Genomic DNA, 23,480 nt, shown 5'->3' with positions numbered 1-23,480 from the left:
ACTTCAAAAGATACTTTTTGTCTGTGTATTAATGCTGCTTAAGACCTCAGAGGAAGTAGTGGATGTTCATGCTCAAGACTCAGTATTCATCACACTCGCACAAAATGAAGAAATCGAGCATCCAGCAGTTGTAATTATTTCAGAAAGCTCAGCCCACTTTTATGGTTGAGGCTTAGTCACCCTCATTCAACATCCAAAACATGGGATAAAATAACTGGGAAGCAAGTGTGACTTACTCATAATCCTGCTTAATATTTTGTCTCATTTTCAATGTTTTCATTTTCTGCTTTTCCAGAACTCCCCCTGTGGAGGCATAGATACTTGAATAAATTAGTAAAGCAGAACAGGGCATTTTTTTGTACTGTCAAAGGAGATGCAGGCTAACTGACTGTTACATATGCCTCTTTCATGCTTTTGGTAATGATGCATAGGCTATACTTTGCAAAAGAGAAAGATGACCTCTCTACCCAATTGTATTACTGCCAGCCCACGAGCATTTAGCTGAACCAGAGAAGTCTCTTCTGTGCTCTGAACAGCGAAACTTTTAGTTCTTTATAAAGATTCAAATGTTAAAGTTGCCATTCATGGTGACCAGTCCTATCTGACTTTCAATGAACTGTCCTGGCCCTTCTCCCATCATGACTTAACCTTTTGTTAAATTTTTGCCTCGAAACTTTTACTGTGCAGTTGAAATTCTAGAATATGAAACAGCAAAGCGGTAGATCTACAGCATTTGCTCACTCTGAGTGCACAGAGAGGGCTTTCAGTAAGTTTACCAAGACAGCTCACTACTCAAAGCCTAATGAACACCCACTGTCTGGGGAATTTCACGTTTCCAAGGAAAACTTGCAGCCTTCCCTTTCCTGTAGGAAGAAAATCTCCCTGCTGTGCCTTACTCAAGAATCCTGGCTCTGAACAAACCTGAGTGGCTGTATGTACTGCTGGGAGTGATTGCTGCTGCCATCTCAGGTGGGGTCCATCCTGCATTTGCTGTTATATTTGGAAAAATCATTGGGGTAAGTTTTTGGGTTTTTTTTGTTTTTTTTTTTTTTTTTTTTTTTTGCAAATGGACGTTGCAGTCCTGAGCCTCCCTCATGCTCAGCCATTTCTCCCTATGTAAGACTCTGGGTGGGATTCACTTGTATAAATGGATCCAATGAAAAATGGACAAATGTTGGTGAAGTGACCCTTTAGAGGCAGAGCCCAGTAGAACTGCATCTGACTAGCAGAGGAGAGGAGGAACAATAGTTAGAGCTGGGGGAACAAATTAGTGAGATGTGGGTTAAATGGAAAGCTGGACTGTCTTCTGGCCCTCAACAGAAAGTTGACTGCAGACAGATTTCAGGATCTAGAGTAGTTGCTAAGAGAAATTGAAGTAGACAAGTTTCTTGAGATGAAGGCTGGTTTATGTAACTGGCACTCATTATCTACATACTCATTTTTGTGTTTTTTCTTGCATAGGCTTTTCAAGAAACAGATCCAGAAAAGAGGAATAAAAACACTTTGGTGCTTTCTTTAATGTTTCTTTTACTTGGAGTGATTACCTTAGCAGCATACATAATCCAAGTAAGTGTCACTACACTGAAATGTTCGAAGTTCTTAACTCCCCAGCAGACTGCAGGTATGCAGGTATAACATATAATATCAATGCAGTCTGAGAAGCAAAATACCAATCAGAGCTTACAAAAACATGCAGAAGTGTCAGGGTTCTTCCTGAGATAGGAGTTTTATTGATGTGTTTACTTAAAGACATATTTGTTGTTGGCTTAAATAAGCCACTGAAGGCAATGTGGATTCAGCACGATTGAAATCAAAGTTGAGGGTCTGGCCCTAAAAGTCAAAGTTAAGACTGACTTTTCTCTTTGACAGTCTATAGGATCTTGCCAAAGTAAGTATAAAATAGACTCTTTCTATAGCAGATGGTCTTTTTCATACAATTAAACAACCTCCACCATTTGCTGTCCTTTTATGACTGCTCCACAGCTTGCAGGAAACAGTTACTGCACATTGGTGTCCATGTCATAAAAGCCATTGGTATGACTGCTGTGAGTGAATGTCAGGGTAGGGAGGCCAATGACTAGTTAGGCTGATTTATCTTTTAATGCTGCTGTGGCATACAAATAAGGCGCTACAACAAAGCTCCTGCCTTCTTTGCCATGTTGCTTCCTTTCTGTGCGAAAATAGTGTTTCAGGTTCCAGGAATGTGAATGGCACTCTTCCCAAGACTTATATATGCACAGGGCATTGTAGGAGACTTTTTGATGGTGTTGGTTTTGTTGTGCAGCTTTATAAACAGAGTTAAGGCATTGGGTGAGAAAACATGACTCTCTCTTTCCTCCCCTAGGGATTCACGTTTGGGAAGTCTGGGGAAATACTAACAATGAGACTGCGCTCTTTGTCCTTCAGAGCATTACTTCAGCAGGTATGAGTTATGCAGCTAGGGTATCATGAGAGCCAGGTGGTTTTTGCAGACTGTTACAAGGTACATGTTGGGTTTCAATTGTGTGGTCTGGAGAAAAGAAAACAAAAACATGTCTCTTCTACCACTAGCTTGGGGAAAAAGTACAACTTCTGAAAGTCTCCTGTCCCATGTGCAGTTTGGCTCAGTGCTGCTACTGCATATAGTATAATTTTGAAGGAGTGTCATTGCAAGTGTGCATACTTCTGACATGCTAATATGCACACAGTTTGCAGCTGTCTGTGTGCAAGGATGACCAAAAAAGCTTAATCTCACCATGCTTGGGTGGTCATGATGCAAGTATGTAATATTTAGATCTAAGTCTAATCCATTTAGTTATTTAGATTTAAATCTACATACTGCAATCCATAGCAAGTAGACAATCTGATAATTTTTTACTGCAAAAAGTTTAAATTGCCCTATTGCATCAAGAATTACCCATGAGAAGAATAAAGTTACTTATATTAAACCCTTCCTGTTAATTTGTGCAATTTCATGTTACTTGCATAGGTGTTTTGAGAACGTATAACTTGGCACCTCAGACACCCATTGGGGACAAGAACCTGTGTGCTCACAGAAACATCTGAAAGGGACTAGGAGAGGGAAAACCACTGATTTAAAAAAAAAAAAAAAAACCTGCCATAACCTTTGGAGGTAAAAGGGCCTCATTTCCTTTCTGTATGTACAAATATAGATGAGCAATTTGTCTTCTATAGTTAATGGCATAGGTAATTTGTAAGAGGAAAATAGTTAGCCTCTTTAGGCCCAAGGAAGGACTGAGTAAAAGGGGTCTAAAATAGAAGTTTCTAAATAGGCACATTCAGAAGAACATTACAGCTAGTAACACTTTGATTGTGAACAATTAGATGTTCACAACAGAATAATACTTCAAGTGTTTGCTTTTCACTTACTTGGAAGATGCTGACTACAGAGGAACAATATGGCAGTTAGCCATCATGACTTGTACTTCCATTTCCCTGTATGCTACCTGAGCTGGAAATGTTTGTTCATTTTATTAATAATCCTGATAAATCTGAAATATGATAAGAACATGTAATTTTTTTGAAACAAAAATTAGTAACAGTGCCTTTTCTTGCAGGAGGTTGGATGGTACGATGATCAGAAGAATGCTGTTGGCGTTCTGCTAACTCGGCTTGCCACAGATGCTTCCCAAGTCAAAGGGGTATGCTGATTCTTTTTTTTATGTGTTTTTTAAATATTCTTTCCTTACAAATATTAATTGTAATTGGCAAGGGACCAATGAGACTATTTCAGAACACAAGGTAATAAATCTACCCCACAGACTGGCCGAGGTATTTACATAGCATGCTCTTGACACCTTGGAAATGGCTTCTCAGCTGATAACTTATGAGAACTATGAAAAATCCAGCAGACGTTCATGTACCTTTAATTTTTCTCCCTGCAAGTCTTTAAGCTAAGCATGTAATAACTGTAGACCACTTCACCATGCAAAATGAAATCTGTATGTGCTGGGGACCCCAGGTTCTTGTACCCTATGATGGGTGTCATCTGAGTAACACGAAGTTGCATCTGCAGATGATACAAACCTTTACTAACATTAATAAAGAGAATTCTTCTACCCATCCCCACCAAATGTCCTTCGCACACAAGCGGGCCAAACAGTAAGAAATGGCCTGGCATTAATAAAGAACACCAGGGAGAGCAATGGCTAAGGGGATGGAATGACTTGAGGTGCTGGTATGGGAGAGGTGGCCACTGGACTTTGGCAGGAGAATATGGCAAATTCTGCATGATTCCTCCTACTGCTCACCTCATCAGCAGTCCCTGCCAAATGTCTCTCTGTTTCTTCCCTTTTCCCTGGGAGGGGGGGGGGGGGGAAACCCTGCAGGACTTGTAGGGGTAAAGTTTTCTGTTTTGTTTTAAGATGTCTTTGTGTCCTTCAAATTTGAAAATCAAAAACCCTTTAATCCCTACGTTTTTTAGTCTCAGACTTCTGTTTCTCTCTCCTGTCCTCCTTCGTTATGGGCTAGTAGTGAAAAAATAGTCTTTGACAAAGCTTAATCATTTTCATTTTTTAAAGTTCCGGTTTGTTTCAGTGACAATGAACTATATCACCCTGTCAGGGCAGTAGAAAGGAGGGGTGCACCGGGTCCCCTAGCTAAAAAAGCCAACTAAGGGCATGAATTGCTCTCCAAAGCTATTGTGTTCTCTGGAGCACTACAGAGTGTCAGTGAGTACCATGCCTCATGCTGCGCTGGCTGAAGTTTCCAAATCCATCTTTATGTGCAGCCCCTAGAACATATGGCAACAATTCACCTTGGCATTGGTTTAATTATTACTATTTTCAATTTTATTGAACAAGAAAAGTCTTTTCAGGGCAGGAAAGTCTTTGGCAAACAAGAGAAGAATTTTGCTTCCTGCCCAAGGATTTTTGTTTTTTCCATCAAGCCAAATTTTGGAAGACGAACTGTTTCCACAGGGCTGTTTTCAGACCTTTTTTCTGCAGATCAGAGCCCACCCGGATGCTGGATGCTAATCATCTCTCATTTTAAGAGTTCTTAATGAAAAGGTTACATAGGCTGGGAGGAGACAGAGTTCTTCAGTATGAGTTCATCTTTCCCACTCATTATCCCTGCTGAGATAAAGCATTTCTGCAGGGTGGCCAAATTGAGATTTTTTTTTTTTTTTTTTTTCTCTCTGAGAACCCAACCCCAGGTGCAGCAGTGTGAGAACCTGAAGATGAGTAGTTTCCACCACCATTAGTGGGATGGGTCAATGGATGACTTGTTAGAAAGAAGCCCCTCTTGCCTAACGCTGGGCACCCAACAGCCAACCTGCCCTACTGTGACAGTGGCCACAGTCTTCTGTGCCTCAGGTAGTGCGAGAAGTCCCAGATACATATTTCATTAAACAACTGTTAAGACTCAGGCTTGAAGGCCTGAATGCTGGCAGGTAAGAGGAACGTCTAGGAACAGTTGCGTAAGTAGGTGCATAGTGTCCACACACGTGACTGCGCATGGTTTTGTTTTCCAGCTGAACCAGTGGCCTTGACTGTATAGCGATTTCAAGTGGTGATATAAGTAACAAAAAAGAAAATCTAATGATGGATATTTGGGGGTTTCTGGGTTTTCTTAGGCAACTGGAAGCCGACTTGGACTGATGACTATGACTGTCTTTACCCTTCTGACTGCCATCATTATTGCTTTTGTATATGGTTGGCAGTTAACTTTGCTTATCCTGGCCTGCATTCCTTTCGTTATTGCTACAAATGCTGCGAGTGTTAGCTCTGTGTCTGGTCATGCCGCAAAAGATCAAAAAGCTTTGGAAGAGGCTGGACAAGTAAGTTCTCCACTTTTAACTACAGGGTTATGGTGTGAGATCACTTTTAAGGACAACACTGTAGCTATATTACAGCTGACTCAATTATCCAAGATAAATGAAGGGGGAGAGGAGAGGACAGGGCAGGGTGGGGGATGAAGGGAATGTTTATATATCCCCGAGAAAAGCAAAACATAGATAACACAAAACATCTGTAAATTAGGCTACAAAAATGCATTCGAAAGCCTCCATAGCGGATTTCTGGGCAGGGACAGCTGTAACAGCAGCAGCCCCGGCACTGGTATGCTGTGTGCCTAGGGCAAGCAGCATAGCTCTGCACTGCTTGGTGCTGGCCAAAGAGTTGCAGGGCTGAGCCACTAAGCCCTGATATTGCTACTTTTTTATTCCATCATAAAATGCAAACCATTAATGTGCTCAAGAGTTTCAGAGTACTGCCTTCGTTCACCTGATAATGATCTTCCAGGAGGCAGAAGTAGTCCATGTGAAAGTGCAAGCTGTGTCCAGATGACTGGGGTTTGTTCTTATTTTATGAAACAGGGTTTAAATCATCGAGATCACAACCCACAGGTTAGGGTAGGGGCTGCTGATGCTTCCTATGTGCTGGCCCAAGGTTCTGAACTCAAATATGTTGGCTTCAGCCCCTGCTTGTCTTGTGACTGTGGGGTGAATAATGTCGTTGCTCTGGGCTTTCCTTCACCTGGTAATAGACCTTGATCTCTTCTCTTAGGTAAACACTTTCTGATCTAAAATAATAAATGCTAGAGAAGAGATGGAGTGTTTAAGAGATATGTTGTAGACTGCAGTTGTAAGGGATTACCTCTTATTTGTTTTATCTCCCAATTTAGATTTCAACAGAATCAGTTGAAAACATAAGAACTGTAGCTTCACTGACCAGGGAAGAAGCATTTTATGAAAGATATGTTACAAGTTTGAATGGTCCATATAGGTGGGATTTTTTAAATTTAATAATTCTTTGTATGTTTTAGTCTTTCAGATTTATTGTAAATACATTTCTTGCAAACTATCCAATATCCAAAAGATTGGGAAGGATATCAATAGCAGTTTACATAGTTTAGAAATTTGTTCACTCGGTATATTTTAACATACATTCTTAAATGCAGAATGAAAAAACATTTGCAGGATCTGCCTTTTCATTACGCAAACACTTTATAAACTGCATTCTCTGCTTATGTGTAACAGAATATTGTGTTTTCTTGTGTATGCCTAGAACATAGGACATATGTTCACTCTATTTCAGTGTATTGGATTGATACTAGTTAACTCGGGGCTGACAGTTAACTCCCATGCCACACCCTTTATAACATAAACCAGTTTTATTTCCCACATATGACTTTGAAACCTTGAAATGAACTTCATATGTTTCCCTTGTTTGACCCACTACATCCCACTGACTTGTCTGCTCTGAAATGCATGCAGATCATCAGGGTTGCCAAATCTTTCTAGCTCTATTTTGTTTAAACAAAATAGCCCAAAATCTAATTTGTTTCTTTCCTCCTTCAAGATAACTAATGTAAAAGCAGCAATTGAAAATGATGCATTGTATAATCTGTCCTCAGCCAAAACAGTGTTAAAAGTCAGTGTCCGGTGAGCTGGTAATACCCCAGATACGGGCAGGATGCTCGCCTGGACTGTCAAAGGTCTCTGATTTACAGCTCAGACTAGAAAGGAGACTTTCATTTCCTCAGAGAGTATCCTAAACCATCTGGGCAGAGAGTCCTCTGGACTCTGATTCAGCGTGCATTCAATTAGCTACACAAAATGAAACTTCTCCAGAAGGATGGATTGAGAAATAGAGGCTTAGTCTCTATCCCTGCGGGGATACCCAGCAATACGTCCCTGCTCTGAATGATGAGAGGATGAGAGGTCTCTGCTCAGATGGGAAGACTGGGTGGAAGCCCTCAGGGAGCTCTTAGGCTGGGCTGGAGTCTGCTTGTTTTCTTAATAAAATGGGTCATACGTGGTAGTTATTAAATTTTCTTTTTTTTAACTGCTCTAGTGACCTGCCCTGCTATAGAAAAGTAAAGGAAGAGATTCAAGATAGCATAAGTGAGGATGAAGGATCTCATTGCTCTAACTTTTTTTCTCCTAAGAGCAGTTCTATGTCACGATGCGGGGTGCTTTAAGGGTCTGGCAGGGCTTGTTTGTGACCGTGCATGTGTTCTGGGCTGATTTGTTGTGTTTTCAAGGGGCGAGCTATATTGCTTGAAAGCTTTAACTGAAAAATCTAGCCATCCCCCAGCCAATGTCTGCTGTTTCTGTTTTACAAGTTATTTACGGAAAGTCTCTTCCTTTATCAGAGATTCCCTGACAAAAGCCCCTTTCTATGGATTTACCTACGGAGTAGCTCAGTGTGCAAACTACTTTATTAATGCAGCAGTCTTCAGATTTGGGGCATGGCTCATTGCCCATAGTCTGAGCAACTTTGAAAATGTATTTATGTGAGTATACTTTATAAAATGTAAAAAAAAAAAAAAAAAAAAAAAGCACATGATTGTGATTTCAATGCATGCAAATTATTTCATCAAATTAGAGGTAATGGGGCATAGAGATTCAGGAATTCAGTCTGGTTGGGAATGCACTTGGGGCAGAAGGGCTGTTTTGGGGAAAGGTATGTATGCGGGCAGCAAAGCAGCAAGCATGTGGCCATGCTCGGCACACCTGCTCTGGAGAAGTCTTTGCCATTTGCCATTTCTTCCAGGCAGAGGACATTACATAGAGAAATGATGTGACACCACTGCTCATCTATAAAATAGTTATAGGAACAAATAGGACTTCCTAATACTGGATGACATTTTGGGGGGTGAGGAGCTCCAGAAATGTCATAATCTAAAGATGCTAAAAAACTTTATTCTGAAGGTTTGTTTTACATGTGAGGAAAACAATGCATTGTTCTACCTGAAATGAATGATGCTTTGTCTTTTGTTTTTAGAGTCTTCTCTTCCGTCATATTTGCAGCTATGAATGTTGGTCAGTCTGCTTCCCTGGCACCAGATTATGGCAAAGCTAGAATGTCAGCCCAAAGAATCTTTCAACTTTTGGACAGAAAACCTCTAATTGACAGTTACAGTGAAAAAGGTGAAAAATTGGTAAGAGGCTGTTGGTTTTTTTTCTTTTGGTTTGGGTTTTTTTTGCTGGGGTTTTTGTTTTGTTTGCTTGTTTTTCCCAGAAAAATGTTGAAACAAACTAAACTAGTAGTATTTTATTATCTGCAACTGTATTCATAGCTTCATATTTTTTAGGGTGTCACAAAAGACAGACATTTATATAAAATAGTGGTACTGACTCATTAATTTTCTTAATGGACCATATCATTGCTGTTTTTCAGTCAGAATTGTATAGCCTTAAATGTAGTTTTGCTCTGAATGAGCTAAAAAAAACCTTTTCCTTCTCCTGACTCACATCTTAAATGGGTTCAGGAAAACACTGACAATGTCAGTTCCACTAACAGTTGCGTTGTCTTTGTAAGGGTTTACAGGAGAAATAAAATACAAATGCATTTTTCTACTCTTTTAGATAAGAGAGACTAGTTCCTTCAGAGACAGAACAGTTTTGCCAAAGGCCATCCTCTTACAACTGTGGAAACTCTTACAAGTAGAAATGTGGTCTTGTGAAGTCAAAACTAACTTAATGAATATGTTTTGCTCTAAAGTTGGGGGGGAACAACAAGGGGGGGAAAAAAAAAAGAAAAAAAAAAAAAACCACACACTCAAAATCCCCCAAAACTCACCTCTAAACCAAAATTGTCATTAAGGTAACTGACCTCAGCACTTGTCAAATTTCTGCATGAAATGCTTTCAGTTTACGTGATCTGGAAGGATGACATTTGCACATCCTTCTAAGTTTAAAATGAACTTCCCATGTAGGTGTTAGATGGTAGCCCCTACTCAGGAAGCCATAATCCAGTTTCTATAACTTTAACCTTATACACAGGATTTTCAGCCTTTAAAGTTATGAGCACACATACATATCTTCTTGAACCAGGGTCCTCCGGCACAGATGTTGAAAGATTTGGCAGAAGGTCCCTGAAATAAAACTCAAATGAAAATATTTCTAGTATAGACTGGACTCAAATACCAGTGATGCCTGTGACTTCAGCAAAGTAAAACTTTGAGCCCATTAAATTAGATCATCAAGTGCTGTGACAGCACTGCACTAGCAGTGCTGGTAGTATGTACATAGGACTGGCTCCTACCCCAAATAATAGGAGAAGCAATAGCCTTTAATGTATGCCCCCTTTCTTCTTGTGCTTAGAAATTGGCCTGGCTAGGATAGCTAATTAACAACTACCATTGCTTTTTAAAACACAGCTTATCCTACATGCCTGTGAATTACCTACCAAAGAATTTAGGTCTGTTATCTTAATAGCTGATCTTGACCTTGTGCTTCAAATTGTGCTACCTGCATTGTGAGATCAGCAAAGCAAATGCTATAGATGATATCAAGAGTAGAAGTGCCCCAATTAGATGTGTCAGAAATGAAAAATATGAATGTCATTTATTTGTCTAAAGATATTCTTTTCAAAGCTGAAGTGAAAAATAGATACAAGAGATGCAGAAAACTTTCTCCAGAAGAATCTAGTGACTTACGTATGCAGATCATCCCATAAACAATACTACACTGATCCAATATGCAATTGAAAAGAACTTCAAAAGCAGTTTTTGAAAACACTTTCCCAAACTTCCTTTTCAGTTCTCTCACTTAAATAACCAAGTTCTATGAGTGTTACTTTAAAGCTAATAAATGCTAATATGGGAATATGAACTCTCTATTACTTTTTCAGAGCAATTTTGAAGGCAACATTGAATTCAGAAACATCCATTTTGTATATCCAACAAGGCCAGAATTTCAAGTTTTGCAAGGACTCAATGTGAAGGTTAACAAAGGGCAGACTCTGGCCTTAGTAGGAAGCAGCGGCTGTGGCAAAAGTACATCCATTCAGCTCTTGGAGAGATTTTATGACCCTGTGGAAGGACAAGTGGTAAAAATAGACTTGTGTGGCTATTAATAACAATTAAATCTACAGAACTCTATCTTCCAAGGTTTCAGAGGCTTTAAATGATCCTAACAATATCTCTGGCGAGATGTCTTTTTAAGAGGTATGGGTTACTGAGATTGTGGCTCCAGTGGAGCTGTACACAACATCAAGACCCCATCATTGCCTGCCCTGTGCGTTAGACACGCATGCCAGCACTGGCACCTGTGTTGACATGGTGTGGTGGCTCAGAGCGCTGGTCTCACTGGGGAAGAGAATGATGGGATCAGGCTGCGTTGCTTCCCCAAAGCTGCTCACAGCCTGGTCACACAGGGACATAATGTTCATGTCACTTGCTTGTCAGTATATGTCATTTCGTTAATATGAATTCACACATTAAAGACATAGATATATGCTTTAAATAATACAAATGTAATCCCATAAGGATACTACTCCATCACTGCTGGAAGGTTACAATGGGCTTTTTGATGCAGTTCCTGTTAATGCGTGTAGGAAGTCCAAGGAAACATCCTTGGAGGCTCTAAGGTTGAGTTAAAGGCCTGCAGCTGAAAATACTTATTGTTGTGTTCAGTTTCTTAGGGATAGGCTTTCCCGTTAGGGTTCTGTTGCTTCTTGTGGTCAGTAGAGCTGGAAGGACTGCAGGAACAGCCTGTGATCTGTGCTCTGTTTCTGTCTGCTGGGAAATAGAAGCAAACACACGCACAAAATCAAAAACTAACGAAAGGAAATACTTCATCTAGACTGCTCGTTCTTTTCCATTTTGCATGCAAAATTTACTTTATTTCACCTGGGAATCTAACACGTAACAGGCTTCCTCTTTACAGTTTGTGTTTCCTGTTTACAGTGTGTATCTGTGGATAAGCTCTGCAGTCAACTTGGCATCATTTTTCTGTTGCTTTTTCTAGTTAGCAGATGGATTTGATACCAAATCTTTGCATTTACAATGGCTGAGGTCCAGGCTGGGCCTAGTGTCGCAGGAGCCCATTTTGTTTGACTGCAGCATTGCTGAAAATATTCGATATGGAGACAACAGTAGAGTGGTCAGTCAGGAGGAAATTGAAGAAGCAGCTAAAGCAGCAAATATTCATGCTTTCATTGAAAAACTGCCAGAGGTAAGGGATAGTGCTCTTCTGTTCACAGTGAAATTAGATTTTTGAGTGACATGGAGAAATCTAGGCAATACTCAGTTATGTCAATCAAATTAGAAATAAACATATTTGTTTCCCTTAATAGGAAAAAATATAGAATTTATGTTTTAAAATGTCAGTGTGTTTCAAGCTTAAAATCCTTCTTAGTTTGTTCAAAAAAAGTTAATGTTCCAACTAATATAGTGGTAGACAAAGAATATGAGGGAAAAAAATAAGAGGATGCTCTATGTACAAATAGGTCCTCATAATTTTCTTATTTTTTTCCTTTGACAGCTGAAACTTCTCAAGTTACTCAAAGATGATTTTTTTTTTTTCTAAAATAATTCAGTAGAACTAAATACTCTGTTTCTATTTGGATCAGCCAGGGAGTGTTTCTTAACAAACACGAAGGGGCAACAAATCAAAAGTGAATGACGTGGCATTTGATTTTCATGCCTGCCACAAATTTGGTTCTAACAAGAAAGAAATGCTTTGATAGTTTTTCACTGTAACTCTGTGTAACTTGAAAATGATATAATGATGCTGAAAAATATTTGATCTTCGTTACTACTACTAACATTTGGGATTCTTTATTCACAAGTAACGCAGGATCAAGTTCTTCATGTATGTCAGTAAACATAAAATCTCTAGTTACTCTTATGATCATACGCTCATGGCCAGATGTCTGTGACACCTTACCACTGTATCGCTGGTAAGACCTATTCCAGTCTTTGGGGAAGTAAATTTTCAGACTAGGTATAAATATGTGTAGCTCTATACAAAACTCTTTATACTAAAGGTATTTATAAAACCTTAGCTTTCTTAAAAGCACTTACACTATTTTTTTTTCAAGATGGAAATACCTAATCATTTTTATAGCTATGCATAAAACTTTACTTTTCTAATCTTCCTTCTCTAAGAGTATTCACAGGCCTTCTTTTTTAATTTTTAACATCCAGAAATATAATACCCGTGTGGGTGAGAAAGGAACACAACTTTCTGGAGGTCAAAAACAAAGAATAGCAATTGCCCGTGCTCTGGTTCGTAATCCTGCTATTCTGCTTCTGGATGAAGCTACCTCTGCTCTTGACACAGAAAGTGAAAAGGTGAGTAATGATTATTATGTGAAATATGTATGTTCATGTACATGACTAGTTGCTTTCTGTAGAATAAAATCAATGCAGACATGCTGCACGTGCTCAGCTGTGAAGCAACAGGGCAGGTGTACCATGGTAGCTTTTCCAGCTGCAAGCTGTGAATTGAACGACAGTCAAAAGCTGTGCATATTTAATAAATAAGTGGAAAACCCCAAAACTTTAAGTAGAAAACACCACGAGGAGCTGATATTCTTCAGCTGTTGTCCTATTACCTGTATTTGGTAAATACGGAATCTGTGTTCTGACCCAACCTGGATGCCCAAGAATCCCCTTCTCAGTGTCTCATGCTCATCTGATCAGTCTTGCTGACCTCAGTGAGAAATTGTGTTGAGTAAGGGTGCCTCGTGTATGCACTGACTTTGTATATCTACGGGAGATATATTCAAGTGATAACAAAGAAGAAGAAATCAAATGTGGTTCCTATGACAAGTGAAGTCTTTCTAGGTGCTAACAGCATTTTCACGACATCTGTGTGCAGATTGTCCAGAAAGCTCTTGATAACGCCCGGCAAGGTCGAACCTGCATCGTCATTGCTCACCGCCTGACGACCATACAGACTGCAGACATCATTGCAGTGATCCAGAACGGCAGGGTGGTTGAGCAGGGCACCCACAGCCAGTTACTGGCAAAGGAAGGACACTACTATGCCCTTGTAAATGCACAAGTCTCTAATTAGTACTCTTTGCAGATTTATTAAGTTGTGGTGTTTTGGGTTTTTGTTTTGTGGTGTGTTTTGGTTTGGGTTTTTTTGTTTGTTTTGTTTTTTTTTTTTCCTGGGAAGACACGAAAAGCTTACAGAGAATGAAGGCTGGCTCTGTCTGTGCTGATGGAGCAGGGACAGTGAGTTGCAGCCTGGTTGCTGTACCTAGTGTAGTCCTTGACCCACACATCTGTGGGGATGAGCCAGTGTGTGCCCTGGGGTGGGTCACAGAAGGTGCGCGGGGGAGTCCCAGGGGCTGAATCTGCTGGGCATTTGTGAGGACTGCATGATCTGGAGGGAGCTAGACCTGGAGTGGTCTCATCCACATGATGTCTTAGGTGGGTCACCCTGCTCTTTCTGTCCCCCCAAACCCTGGCCCACACCAGGTGCCATAGACCAAGGTGATACCAGAGTATGACAGTGTTTAAGCATTGTGGGTATGCAGTGAACTGGTGTTTGTGCTTGCCCCTTGGGTTTCTTCACCAGCCAGATGCAGCCATAAAGTCTTCTTAATTAGATAAAGACGACTGTCAATTTTTATGCTGAGATTCCAAATAAAGGCATTTACATTAAATTTGGAGAGAAAGGGTTGGATGGTTTTGTGTGTTGGTTTTTGGGGGTTTTTGGGTTTTTTTTTTCCCAATATCATGCCACATTTCTAATACTACTGTGCTTCACACATTTCTTGGAGATTCAATATTCTATTTCAGACAATAATTGTAATAGTTACAAGCCTTCCATTAGAGATAAAATCACATAAAAGATACCATTGTTTAGTATTTTTCAATTGCTGACCTAACAAGAGTTTAATCACTCTTTGTATCCATCAGGGTCACTTCAAAAGTCTTCCAGGGGTGCTAGGATGGCTCCTTTTGGAGTGGACTCATGTCAGCCATGTAAATAGCTTTTCTTTACAAAAAAAAAAAGGTGTTTTTCAATATGGAATTCTTTTATTTTGAATAGATGTGGCATTTAGGGACATGGTTTAATGGTGGACTTGGTAGTGGTATGTTAACGGTTGGACTTGATGATCTTAAGGATCTTTTACAACCTAAATGACTCTATGAATAATTTCAAAGACCTTTTTAAGTGTTGGCAAAACTTGTTTACACATGTGCTTTAATAATTGCCTATTCCCCTGATATATTCCCCAGGGTGCTGCAATACCTCCTTCAACAATTGAAGAATATGTACTGTGTAGTTAGAATGACTCAGCAGCCGTTTTTTTTGGCTGGTTAAACTCAATTGCAGCATTTTAATTTTTCAAGGCTTTGTACGTGGCTTTGGGTTAGGATTTATCGCCTGGAGCAAACTGCACTGCTTCATAATTTCCAGATAACTCTGCTTCATTGTAGCAGACAAAATTTACAGTAATGACTATCTCCTTTGCTCATTTCAATTGCTTTCTGGCATCAGGATCCATGAGGGGTATAAAACAGGCAAAAGAAAACAAATTCTGGTCTCAGCTTTGCTAAAATAAATACAGGTGCTCTCCCTCCCAAGGTTTTTCTCAGGGACTGTTACAAAAGGAGTCATTGCTCACTCAGGCACCTCTCTTGTGTGACCACTTCACTTCCTTGTGGTAGGCAGATACTACAGGAGCTGCTGCTTGCACTACATTCCCAATTATCCAATGCAGGCTTCAATTAATTCTCTTTTGCCTGTTTTGTTTGTGTACTGGAGTTAAAATTATAGGCAGTAGAGACTGATTCTCAGTTTTAAAAATAAAATAACTTCCTTCTTAATCCAGAAATCTTTTGGGGAAGGAAAGAGTGATTTTTGTACTTTGGGGTTAGATGTATATGTTTTTCATTATGATTGTAATGAACAATGAATTTTTGTAATATTACAATTCATTACACTATTGCAGTAAGAATTATGTAAGATGAAGTAAAAATGGGAAATTAATGTAAATATAAATAGAGGAGATAGCCACTAAGCTAAGGCTCTGTAACAAAATGAATCATCTAACATCTGGGACTAGTTAATGGAGCATCTTTGTGGAAAATACTGCATTCACATCCATGCAGATAATGGAGAAGAATCCAAAATGTGCTTCCTTCCCACCAGCTTGGAATTATTTAGTAGCACAGGGGCAAGAGGATTGAGGAAATATGCACTATTTGACCTGGAAGGTGCTGAAAGAGCTGCAGCATGGTCAGCGTAGAAAAACAAGTTTTGTGACTTGTGTTTCCCCTCATTTGCTCTTCCAGAGGTCAACATTACCTACTATGACAAGAGAAGTGACTACACATGCATCCCTTTTGGCATGTTCCTCACCGTTTTTTACAGAGAGCATTCTCATGCTGTAAGAGCTGGACAGATTCAGTACCAGCTATATATGTTAAGGATAAGCAGAAAAAGGTCTTGAAGTAAGATGCTTGGTAGTACTGTATCACATAGTTCCTTATGGAAAGGTAGGTGTGGGTTTTGGTCAGGGCCAGAAGGAGCAGGTGCAGATGCTGTGATGAAGGGAGCATGTGTGCACTGCTCTGGGCTGTGGCAGCCAAGTGGGGAAAGAGCAGTGCCAGACAGACGTGCCTTGGGAACATCCTCTGCCCTTATGTGATTAAAAAGGGGGAAGAGAAAACACAATTGAAGTAAATAGCATTGATTTACTTAACAAGTGCGATGTTATGCAACATAAGAATACACTTTACTAATTTATTTCAATACGAGCATACTAAAAGCCACTCATATCACAGTCCTGTTTAAAAGATCACCTGCAGACCTGACAAAACACTAGACAAAAGCAAGTCAAAAAGAGACTTCCCTTATCCCTGCCCAGGCAGGGGCTAGTGTTCTCCAAATGTGCCCACAATATGGTGAGTCACTGCTGGTGTCACTGGGGACCTCACCCCTAAGATGACTGCCATGAGGATAGTGATGAAGGAAACGCATCAGCCCATCCTTGTCAAGGAACAGCAAAGGCCTTGTTCGTGACTAGACGAGAAGCACTTAACCCATACACTTGCTTTATGCCAGCACTGATCTAAGCCTCCTAGGGAACTACTAAGGTATGATGTCTCAAAGAGTGAAGACTTCAGAGAAGGCATTCGTAAGGGATTCTGGAGAAAGAATTGAGTGTTTCTTAACCACTTGAATCCACTGTAGTATCATATATAGCTGTTAAATTTGACTAAAACTTTGCAATCGTTAGTCTAGTTAAAATGTGAATTGCTATTGCAGACTGAAGCCCCAGAGATGGCATAAGTAGTTGACAGAAGCATGTGAACTGGAGGGCACAGGACCAGGTTGTCTTTATGGCCTCAAAGAGTTAATCGTCCTCTTGTTTGTATGAGCATTGGAGTGCACCAGTCCCAGTGGGTGTGGATGTTTCCCATTCCTGGATGTGCTATTTCAGTTTGAAATACCTGTCAGCAATTCAGGAGTAGCGCTGTTTGCAAAACAGTAAATTAATATAATGTTTAGCATCACATGCTTTTTCCCAGATGTCTACTTTCCTCTGCAGCCTATAAAATTTCAATTTATATTCATCTAAAACCTGTAAAGTATGCATCCTCATAAAGAAGTTATCTAATAATGCTGATTGTATGGCAAGAAGGAAAGCTTTCATTAAAATTGCTATTCACAACCCTTACACTTTTAGAAACAATCTTTTTTTTGAAAAGTGAGGTAAAAAGAGCAATTGGACTTTTTTTTAGGGTCAGCTGAAATACTATATCAATGTGTCATTTATTTTTTTTACCTGGATTAGGTTTATGAGTTTAGTTAAAATTTGGAGAGTTCACAAAATTCCGCAAAACAATCTGTGGCAGGCAATACCTAACCTGTCCTTTCTTGGCTACAGTCAACACACGTTGTACCGCTGACTTTTCACTTATGTGCTTGCAAGTGGGAATGTGTCTGCTGAGGGAGAGCTGGCAGGGCTCTTGTCATACTGAGTGTTAGGAAATTCCTGCCACACGTGGGAGTGGGCCTATTTAAATGTTAAGGGTCGGTGATTTCGCCTAATTAGTAAGGGAAATGTTAAGAAATTATGCAGGATCGTTAAGGTCTGCTCACCTGACATTGCTGGAGGGTTTGAAGTGAAAATGCTCTCCTGGACTGTGTTTGCTCTAGGAAAATAGCTACCCTAGTAACACTGGCAAAAAAAAAGGCAGATCTTGATTTACTAGATCCTACCATATAGGTATCGGTAGCACAGCTGATAACCTAGTGCCGATGGAGTTTGGATCTCAAGGGTTAAGTATCTTCTCTGGATGAGGCTTACGCCTCCCCTTCCATGAAGAAGTGTTTTGTCACAGCAATGCTCCAGCTTTGCCTGCATTTATGGCTTGACCACTGCCTGCTACTATGGACGCTCTACCCAGGGAACTCATTTTTACGAAGGAGAAACAACCAAAAGCAGAAGAGTTCATACAGGTTATCTGGAGCCATGGCTGTGTCTTGCTGAAGAAGGAAATAAAGTGACAGCTTTTTCAAGGTTTTACCAAGCTCTTCTATTTGCAAATGGACTTGGATTCTACTGGAGAAATATGGCTTAGCAGCCATTACAGCTATATCCAAACTGTACATGATCTGGTCAAGACAGTGAGTGAAAGTCAGTACATTACTTGACCTCCTTCTGTGTATCCATACTGCTGTCTGTAGGACAAACCTGACTTCTGTAAAATATCTCTTTTTCCATGTCTGAGACATTAAGGTGTTTCAAAGATCATCAGCATAGTGAGACAAGAAGAGAAATAGCTAGGTAACAAGGCCACAAACAGCACATATGTATTTTCTTCTTGTACAGTATACCTGAGGGACTTATTTTGTTAAGTCCTGCCCCTTAGGTATTTGTGAAGGACTGATAGTTTTCTATGTAAAGGTAGAAGAATCCAGTTGCCTTGCTATTCTTTACCAGTGGCTGCCCTATATATAAGCCTTACCACAGACTGCCCATCACCCTGACATTTTCCAGGGTTATAGCTCTCCCTGACCATTCTCTTCCAGTTGCCTGGGCTGCTTTTCCTCCTCAAGCACCTTCTCTAGCACACACAGCAGATGCTGCACCATGTGATCTGATGCAAAAGGACGGACCGAGATGAGAGGGGAAATGCCAAAAGCAATAGTGATGCAAAAGGAGTACTTTCTAAAATTAACAAAAATTTCTCAGCAGAAGACTGGTTATTGCTCTCAGTAAGTGAATCATTTAGACTGGATTGCTTCCATCTGCCTCTGTGCTGTGCTTTGTCATCTAGACTGCAGGCAGCTCTTATCTACCTGAGACCCTAGCAGTCATCTTCTCACTTTAGCATTTATTGCCTACCTGGCTCATCAGCACTTATGTCCAGAAACTATTTTCTGAAGCATGTCTTTCCATCTGGAAATAATAATTTGCTGTGCCCTTCGGGAAGCTCACACATCCGCTCGAATTATCCCCAGCCTGTCCAACGACATCAGTATCACATGCTCCAAAGCAAACTCGCTAAGCTTTCCTGTAATTCTCCTGAAGATGCCAAGCTTTATTTTACTGAATGCTTTCACAGAAAGATATTTTAAAGTCGTGTGTTAGCTCAACAAATAGATTTTGTGGACTTGTTTGAATTGACCATTTCCTTGCTCTGCTGTTGCCATTGGAGTAACATCCTAATTTCTTTCTAATCATTATGAACTTTATCTGTGACTACTGCCTTCTCCTATATAGTCCAAAGCAAAACCATCTTGCAGTTAATCACCACTAGAATAGTTCCTTTTGTTACAGTCCTTGAGGTTTGAAAGAATGACCTGAATATGGCTATTTTTGTGGAAATAATTGGTCAAGTTCAATCCTGGTTGCAAAAGGCTATACTCAGTATTTGATCCACCACGGGCAGCATTCCTGGAGAACGCACATAGTATTCTACAAAGAGGGAAACAAGGGGGAAACAGGTACTGCTGTGGGACACTTACCACTCAACTTCACACATCTAGGGCTGAAACAATCAATCAGGTTGCCTTTAAAGCACTCTAGGATATGACTTATCTGTTTCCAGATGTCTGTCTGAGCATACAGTGAACTACATCAGGGAAGTGTCTGTTTCTTCCCATAAATATAAATGGGGAGTCTCAGTTTTCGTTCAGATTATACATTTACATTACGTGAAGGGAGTTTCACTCTGAATGTTTGATCTTTCTGAAAGTGATTGCTAGGTTAGCTTATCAGTCTTGCAAATAATTTTTGGAGGTCCAGACCAGAAAGGTACTGGGGAGCACACTCTTGCAGACAAGGAGTGCTTCAGGGAAGAGGAAGGGCCTCTGCAGCACAGGATCGTGAAGTTTCTTCGTAGGTATTGCCAGTGCAAGAAGGCTGGAGTGAAGGATAAAGGTTCAGGAAACAGGAATTATTTATCCTGAATGTGTTAGATGGAAAAGAAATTTACAGATTGCAGAAGCATCCAAAATGGCTTCTAATAATGAGTGAATTAGCAGAATCTGGGTTTTTTTCCCTCTTGGATGGCATGAGGGGAATTTTAAACAAGGAGTTAACATTTTCAGGGATCAAAATAAATGATGTCTCTGACAATCCCGTACATTGCCTGGGTTTTATGAAACCACTCTAAAAATGGTAAGTGGAGTTCCCATTTTCACATCTGCTATTCATATGAACATACACCTGGCAATGTAGCATGTGTGTTGCTTCAGAGGAAACTCAACCAAACAACTATCACTTTATACAGCACTAATAGTCTCGGTTATAAACCCAGTACATGTGTTTTATTTACTGTAAATGAAGTGTATATCAGCAACACTGAATCTGAAAATGAAATTTTAATGGGCCACTTTTATGATGCTAGAGCAATGTGTAGAGACATCTGTAATGTGATTTACCTTTTAATATTCAGTAATGTAGTTTTAGTTGGAATAAATATGGTTCCCAATAAAGACTCACGTGACTATTTTCTTCAACTTCTTATTTCACACGTACTTTGAGACCTGGAGCAACTTTTTCCATGAATTTCTGCCAATCCTTTGGGGACTCTTCCAGTATTATGTTGTTATGTTTTCTTTCTCTCTCTCTCTCTCTCTTTTTTTTTTTTTTTGGTATATCTTAGTACCTTGCTATAATTATTTTACAGTTACACATTTAGTTGCACAGTGTAATAATATATATTGATTCTGATAAATTTGTCTGCATCTACTACCATTAAATAATCTTTGCATCTATCACTTTTTAATTGTTTCTCACAAATAAACAGAGTTATGGATGTGCTTTTTCTGAGAGAAAATGTCTAATCTGCCCTATTTATGGAAGAGACGAAAGCATACACTTTGCAATATATATGAGTATACTTAAATGGATAAATAGTTTTATATTTATAAAATATATGTTTGTATGTATTTAAATACATTAGAGATTGCTTCATGATGAGAAGTTTGGAAAGAATCCAAGCAAAAATTCAAATGAATCATGGGAAAATTCCATTTGCTTTCAGCATTTTAGTTCAGTCTTGCAGAGTCAAAAGTAGCTTTTTCTTCTGACAGTCATCAAGCTTTGATGATGCAATTTCTCTTTTCAGCTTAGTCCGACACTTAAGCCATCACTCTTGACTCACATACTGCACTTGCCCCCATGATTTTAGTTACTCACACATATTTATTCCATTTTTCAATAGATAAACCTTTGTTAGCTTTTATGCCTAGGCCTTTTCGCCATACCTCCTGGGAAAGCAATTAAGCTCCTTGCACTTGAAAAGCCCAGACAGCTCACGCTATGAAAGCAGAAGCAGGTCTGTCCAGACCCCAGAAGCTGCCTGCTGGCTTCCATGAGAGATGGTATTATGAAAAGCTACACAACCCAAACCAGCTTCTGTGAAAACACTTCTTACAGCAAAATTAAACCTCTCCTCATCTCACTGCTTTGCCAGAGGCTTGCTTTCTTCTAGAAAGTATGGCTTTCCTGTGAAGGCTTCGTCTTTTCTTTCTCCCCCCAGCCATCCCACAGTTGCCCATCATCCTCAGAAAAACACAGGGACAGCAGTGCCCCACTGCTGTTCTGAACCCCAGTCAGCACTAACAAAACGCTCAGCAGAGAAAGAACCTAGACGTGCCACCCGCCATGGGCCAACACCCCCACACTGAGTGTCCTTAAAAACTATCTCAAGCCCACAGGAGCACAGCTTATCGCACCCTAGTCATCATTACATAGTTACTGCCAAGCATCAGTAAAGAACTGTATTATGTGGGTGATATTTAAAATGTTTTTCATTGAAGTTCAGCTTTTCCTGTGACTTCTTCGGCTCGTTTTCATCTTTATGGGGAGTATAGTACATCTAAAAATGTATTTTATCTTCTCTCCTGTTAAGTACACTCAATCATAATGCCACCAGAACTGGCACATTCACATAAACATTCACATGTGTTTATAATAAACTTGTGCTAACACAAGTCATATTTAAGCTGAGTCTCAGTTTTTTTAATAAAAAAACAAAAGCACAAGCAAAAGAAAACAGGCATTGATAAATGTTTTTTAATGTTGCATATAACAGGTTGTGTTATTTGATTATGTGTGATTTGTGGATAACAGAATATTGTTAAAAACTGTCTACTGTATAATATATATACTTTTTTACATCAGTAGTTCTAGCTGTTTGTCCTGGTTTCAGCTGGGATAGAGTTAATTTTCTTCTTAGTAGCTGGTATAGTGCTGTGTTTTGGATTTAGGATGAGAATAATGTTGATAACGCACTGATGTTTTGGTTCTTGCTGAGTAGAGTTCACACTGGTCAAGGCCTTTTCAGCTTCCCATGCTCTGCCAGGTGCACAAGAAGCTGGGAGGGGCACAGCCAGGACAGTTGACCCAGACTGGCCAAAGGGGCTATCCCATACCATATGACGTCATGCTCAGTATATAAAGCTGGGGGAAGAAGAAGGAAGGGGTGGACGTTTGGAGTAATGGCATTTGTCTTCCCAAGTAACCGTTACGCGTGATGGAGCCCTGCTTTCCTGGGGATGGCTGAACACCTGCCTGCTGATGGGAAGCAGTGAATGAATTCCTTGCTTTGCTTGTGCACGCAGCTTTTGCTTTGCCTATTAAACTGTCTTTATCTCAACCCATGAATTTTCTCACTTTTACTCTTCTGATTCTCTCCCCCATCCCACCAGGGGGGAGTGAGTGAACAAGCAGCAGTGTGGTGCTTAGTTCCCGGCTGGGGTTAAACCACGACACTGTTTTCCCCAAAATCTGATGGAATTTCCTTCACCCCTGCCATTTCTTCTCAGATTGCCCCACGTATTAGTCAGTGTCTCAGCTGCAACCACTGCCACAGAAAAAGAAACTGAGCTACCCGGGTAGCTCCATCCTTCGCTAAGACTAGCAAGGCCCCACTTGGTGAGACCGTATCGCTTGAGATAATGTTTCCCTGGAAACAGAGGTACACAAAAAGTGGCTTGCTGTGTTTCATTTACTGGGAAGGAGATAAAGATGGCCAGATCGACTGTTAGAACTGGAAATGTCTGGGAACTTCAAGTACTGAGATGCAGTTACTGCATGTAACCCCAGCTTGATGACAAGTCAAAGTCAGAAGGGGTTTTGCTATAATTGTTACCATATTTATTATTTAGGCAATTGCCTCTAAAATGTGCCAGCTTCTTTTTGACGAGGCAGGGAGAATCCTGTCCTGAAATGAGATCAGTCTAGGAAAAAATAAAACAGGAAAAAACCCCAAGCCTTAAACACTTGAAATACATGGTTAAATGAATACACACAAGCAGAAAC

The 23,480-nt window shown here is 40.0% G+C and overlaps 1 protein-coding gene across 3 annotated transcripts in view; it reads left to right on the top strand.

The window, feature by feature from the left end:
• The window catches only part of ABCB5 (ATP binding cassette subfamily B member 5), a 38,126-nt gene extending 23,760 nt beyond the window's left edge, over window positions 1-14,366 (top strand). For all 3 annotated transcript variants that reach the window (XM_087773513.1, XM_087773529.1, XM_087773522.1), the window contains 12 exons: window positions 870-1,016; window positions 1,462-1,566; window positions 2,345-2,422; window positions 3,558-3,641; window positions 5,576-5,779; window positions 6,625-6,725; window positions 8,098-8,238; window positions 8,730-8,886; window positions 10,581-10,778; window positions 11,699-11,905; window positions 12,880-13,026; window positions 13,556-14,366. In XM_087773513.1, coding sequence (XP_087629639.1) covers window positions 870-1,016; window positions 1,462-1,566; window positions 2,345-2,422; window positions 3,558-3,641; window positions 5,576-5,779; window positions 6,625-6,725; window positions 8,098-8,238; window positions 8,730-8,886; window positions 10,581-10,778; window positions 11,699-11,905; window positions 12,880-13,026; window positions 13,556-13,753 — 1,767 coding nt within the window. In that variant the 3' untranslated portion in view covers window positions 13,754-14,366. The remainder of the gene's footprint in view (window positions 1-869; window positions 1,017-1,461; window positions 1,567-2,344; window positions 2,423-3,557; window positions 3,642-5,575; window positions 5,780-6,624; window positions 6,726-8,097; window positions 8,239-8,729; window positions 8,887-10,580; window positions 10,779-11,698; window positions 11,906-12,879; window positions 13,027-13,555) is intronic.
• Window positions 14,367-23,480: the final 9,114 nt, after the last annotated feature.

This window comes from Nipponia nippon, unplaced genomic scaffold, assembly GCF_047370975.1.
Source record: "Nipponia nippon isolate SJK-2023a ecotype South Korea unplaced genomic scaffold, ASM4737097v1 scaffold_1, whole genome shotgun sequence".
Lineage (NCBI taxonomy): Eukaryota > Metazoa > Chordata > Aves > Pelecaniformes > Threskiornithidae > Nipponia > Nipponia nippon.
The sequence above is the reverse complement of the archived record's forward strand: the minus strand, read 5'-3'. Positions and strand labels throughout refer to the sequence as shown.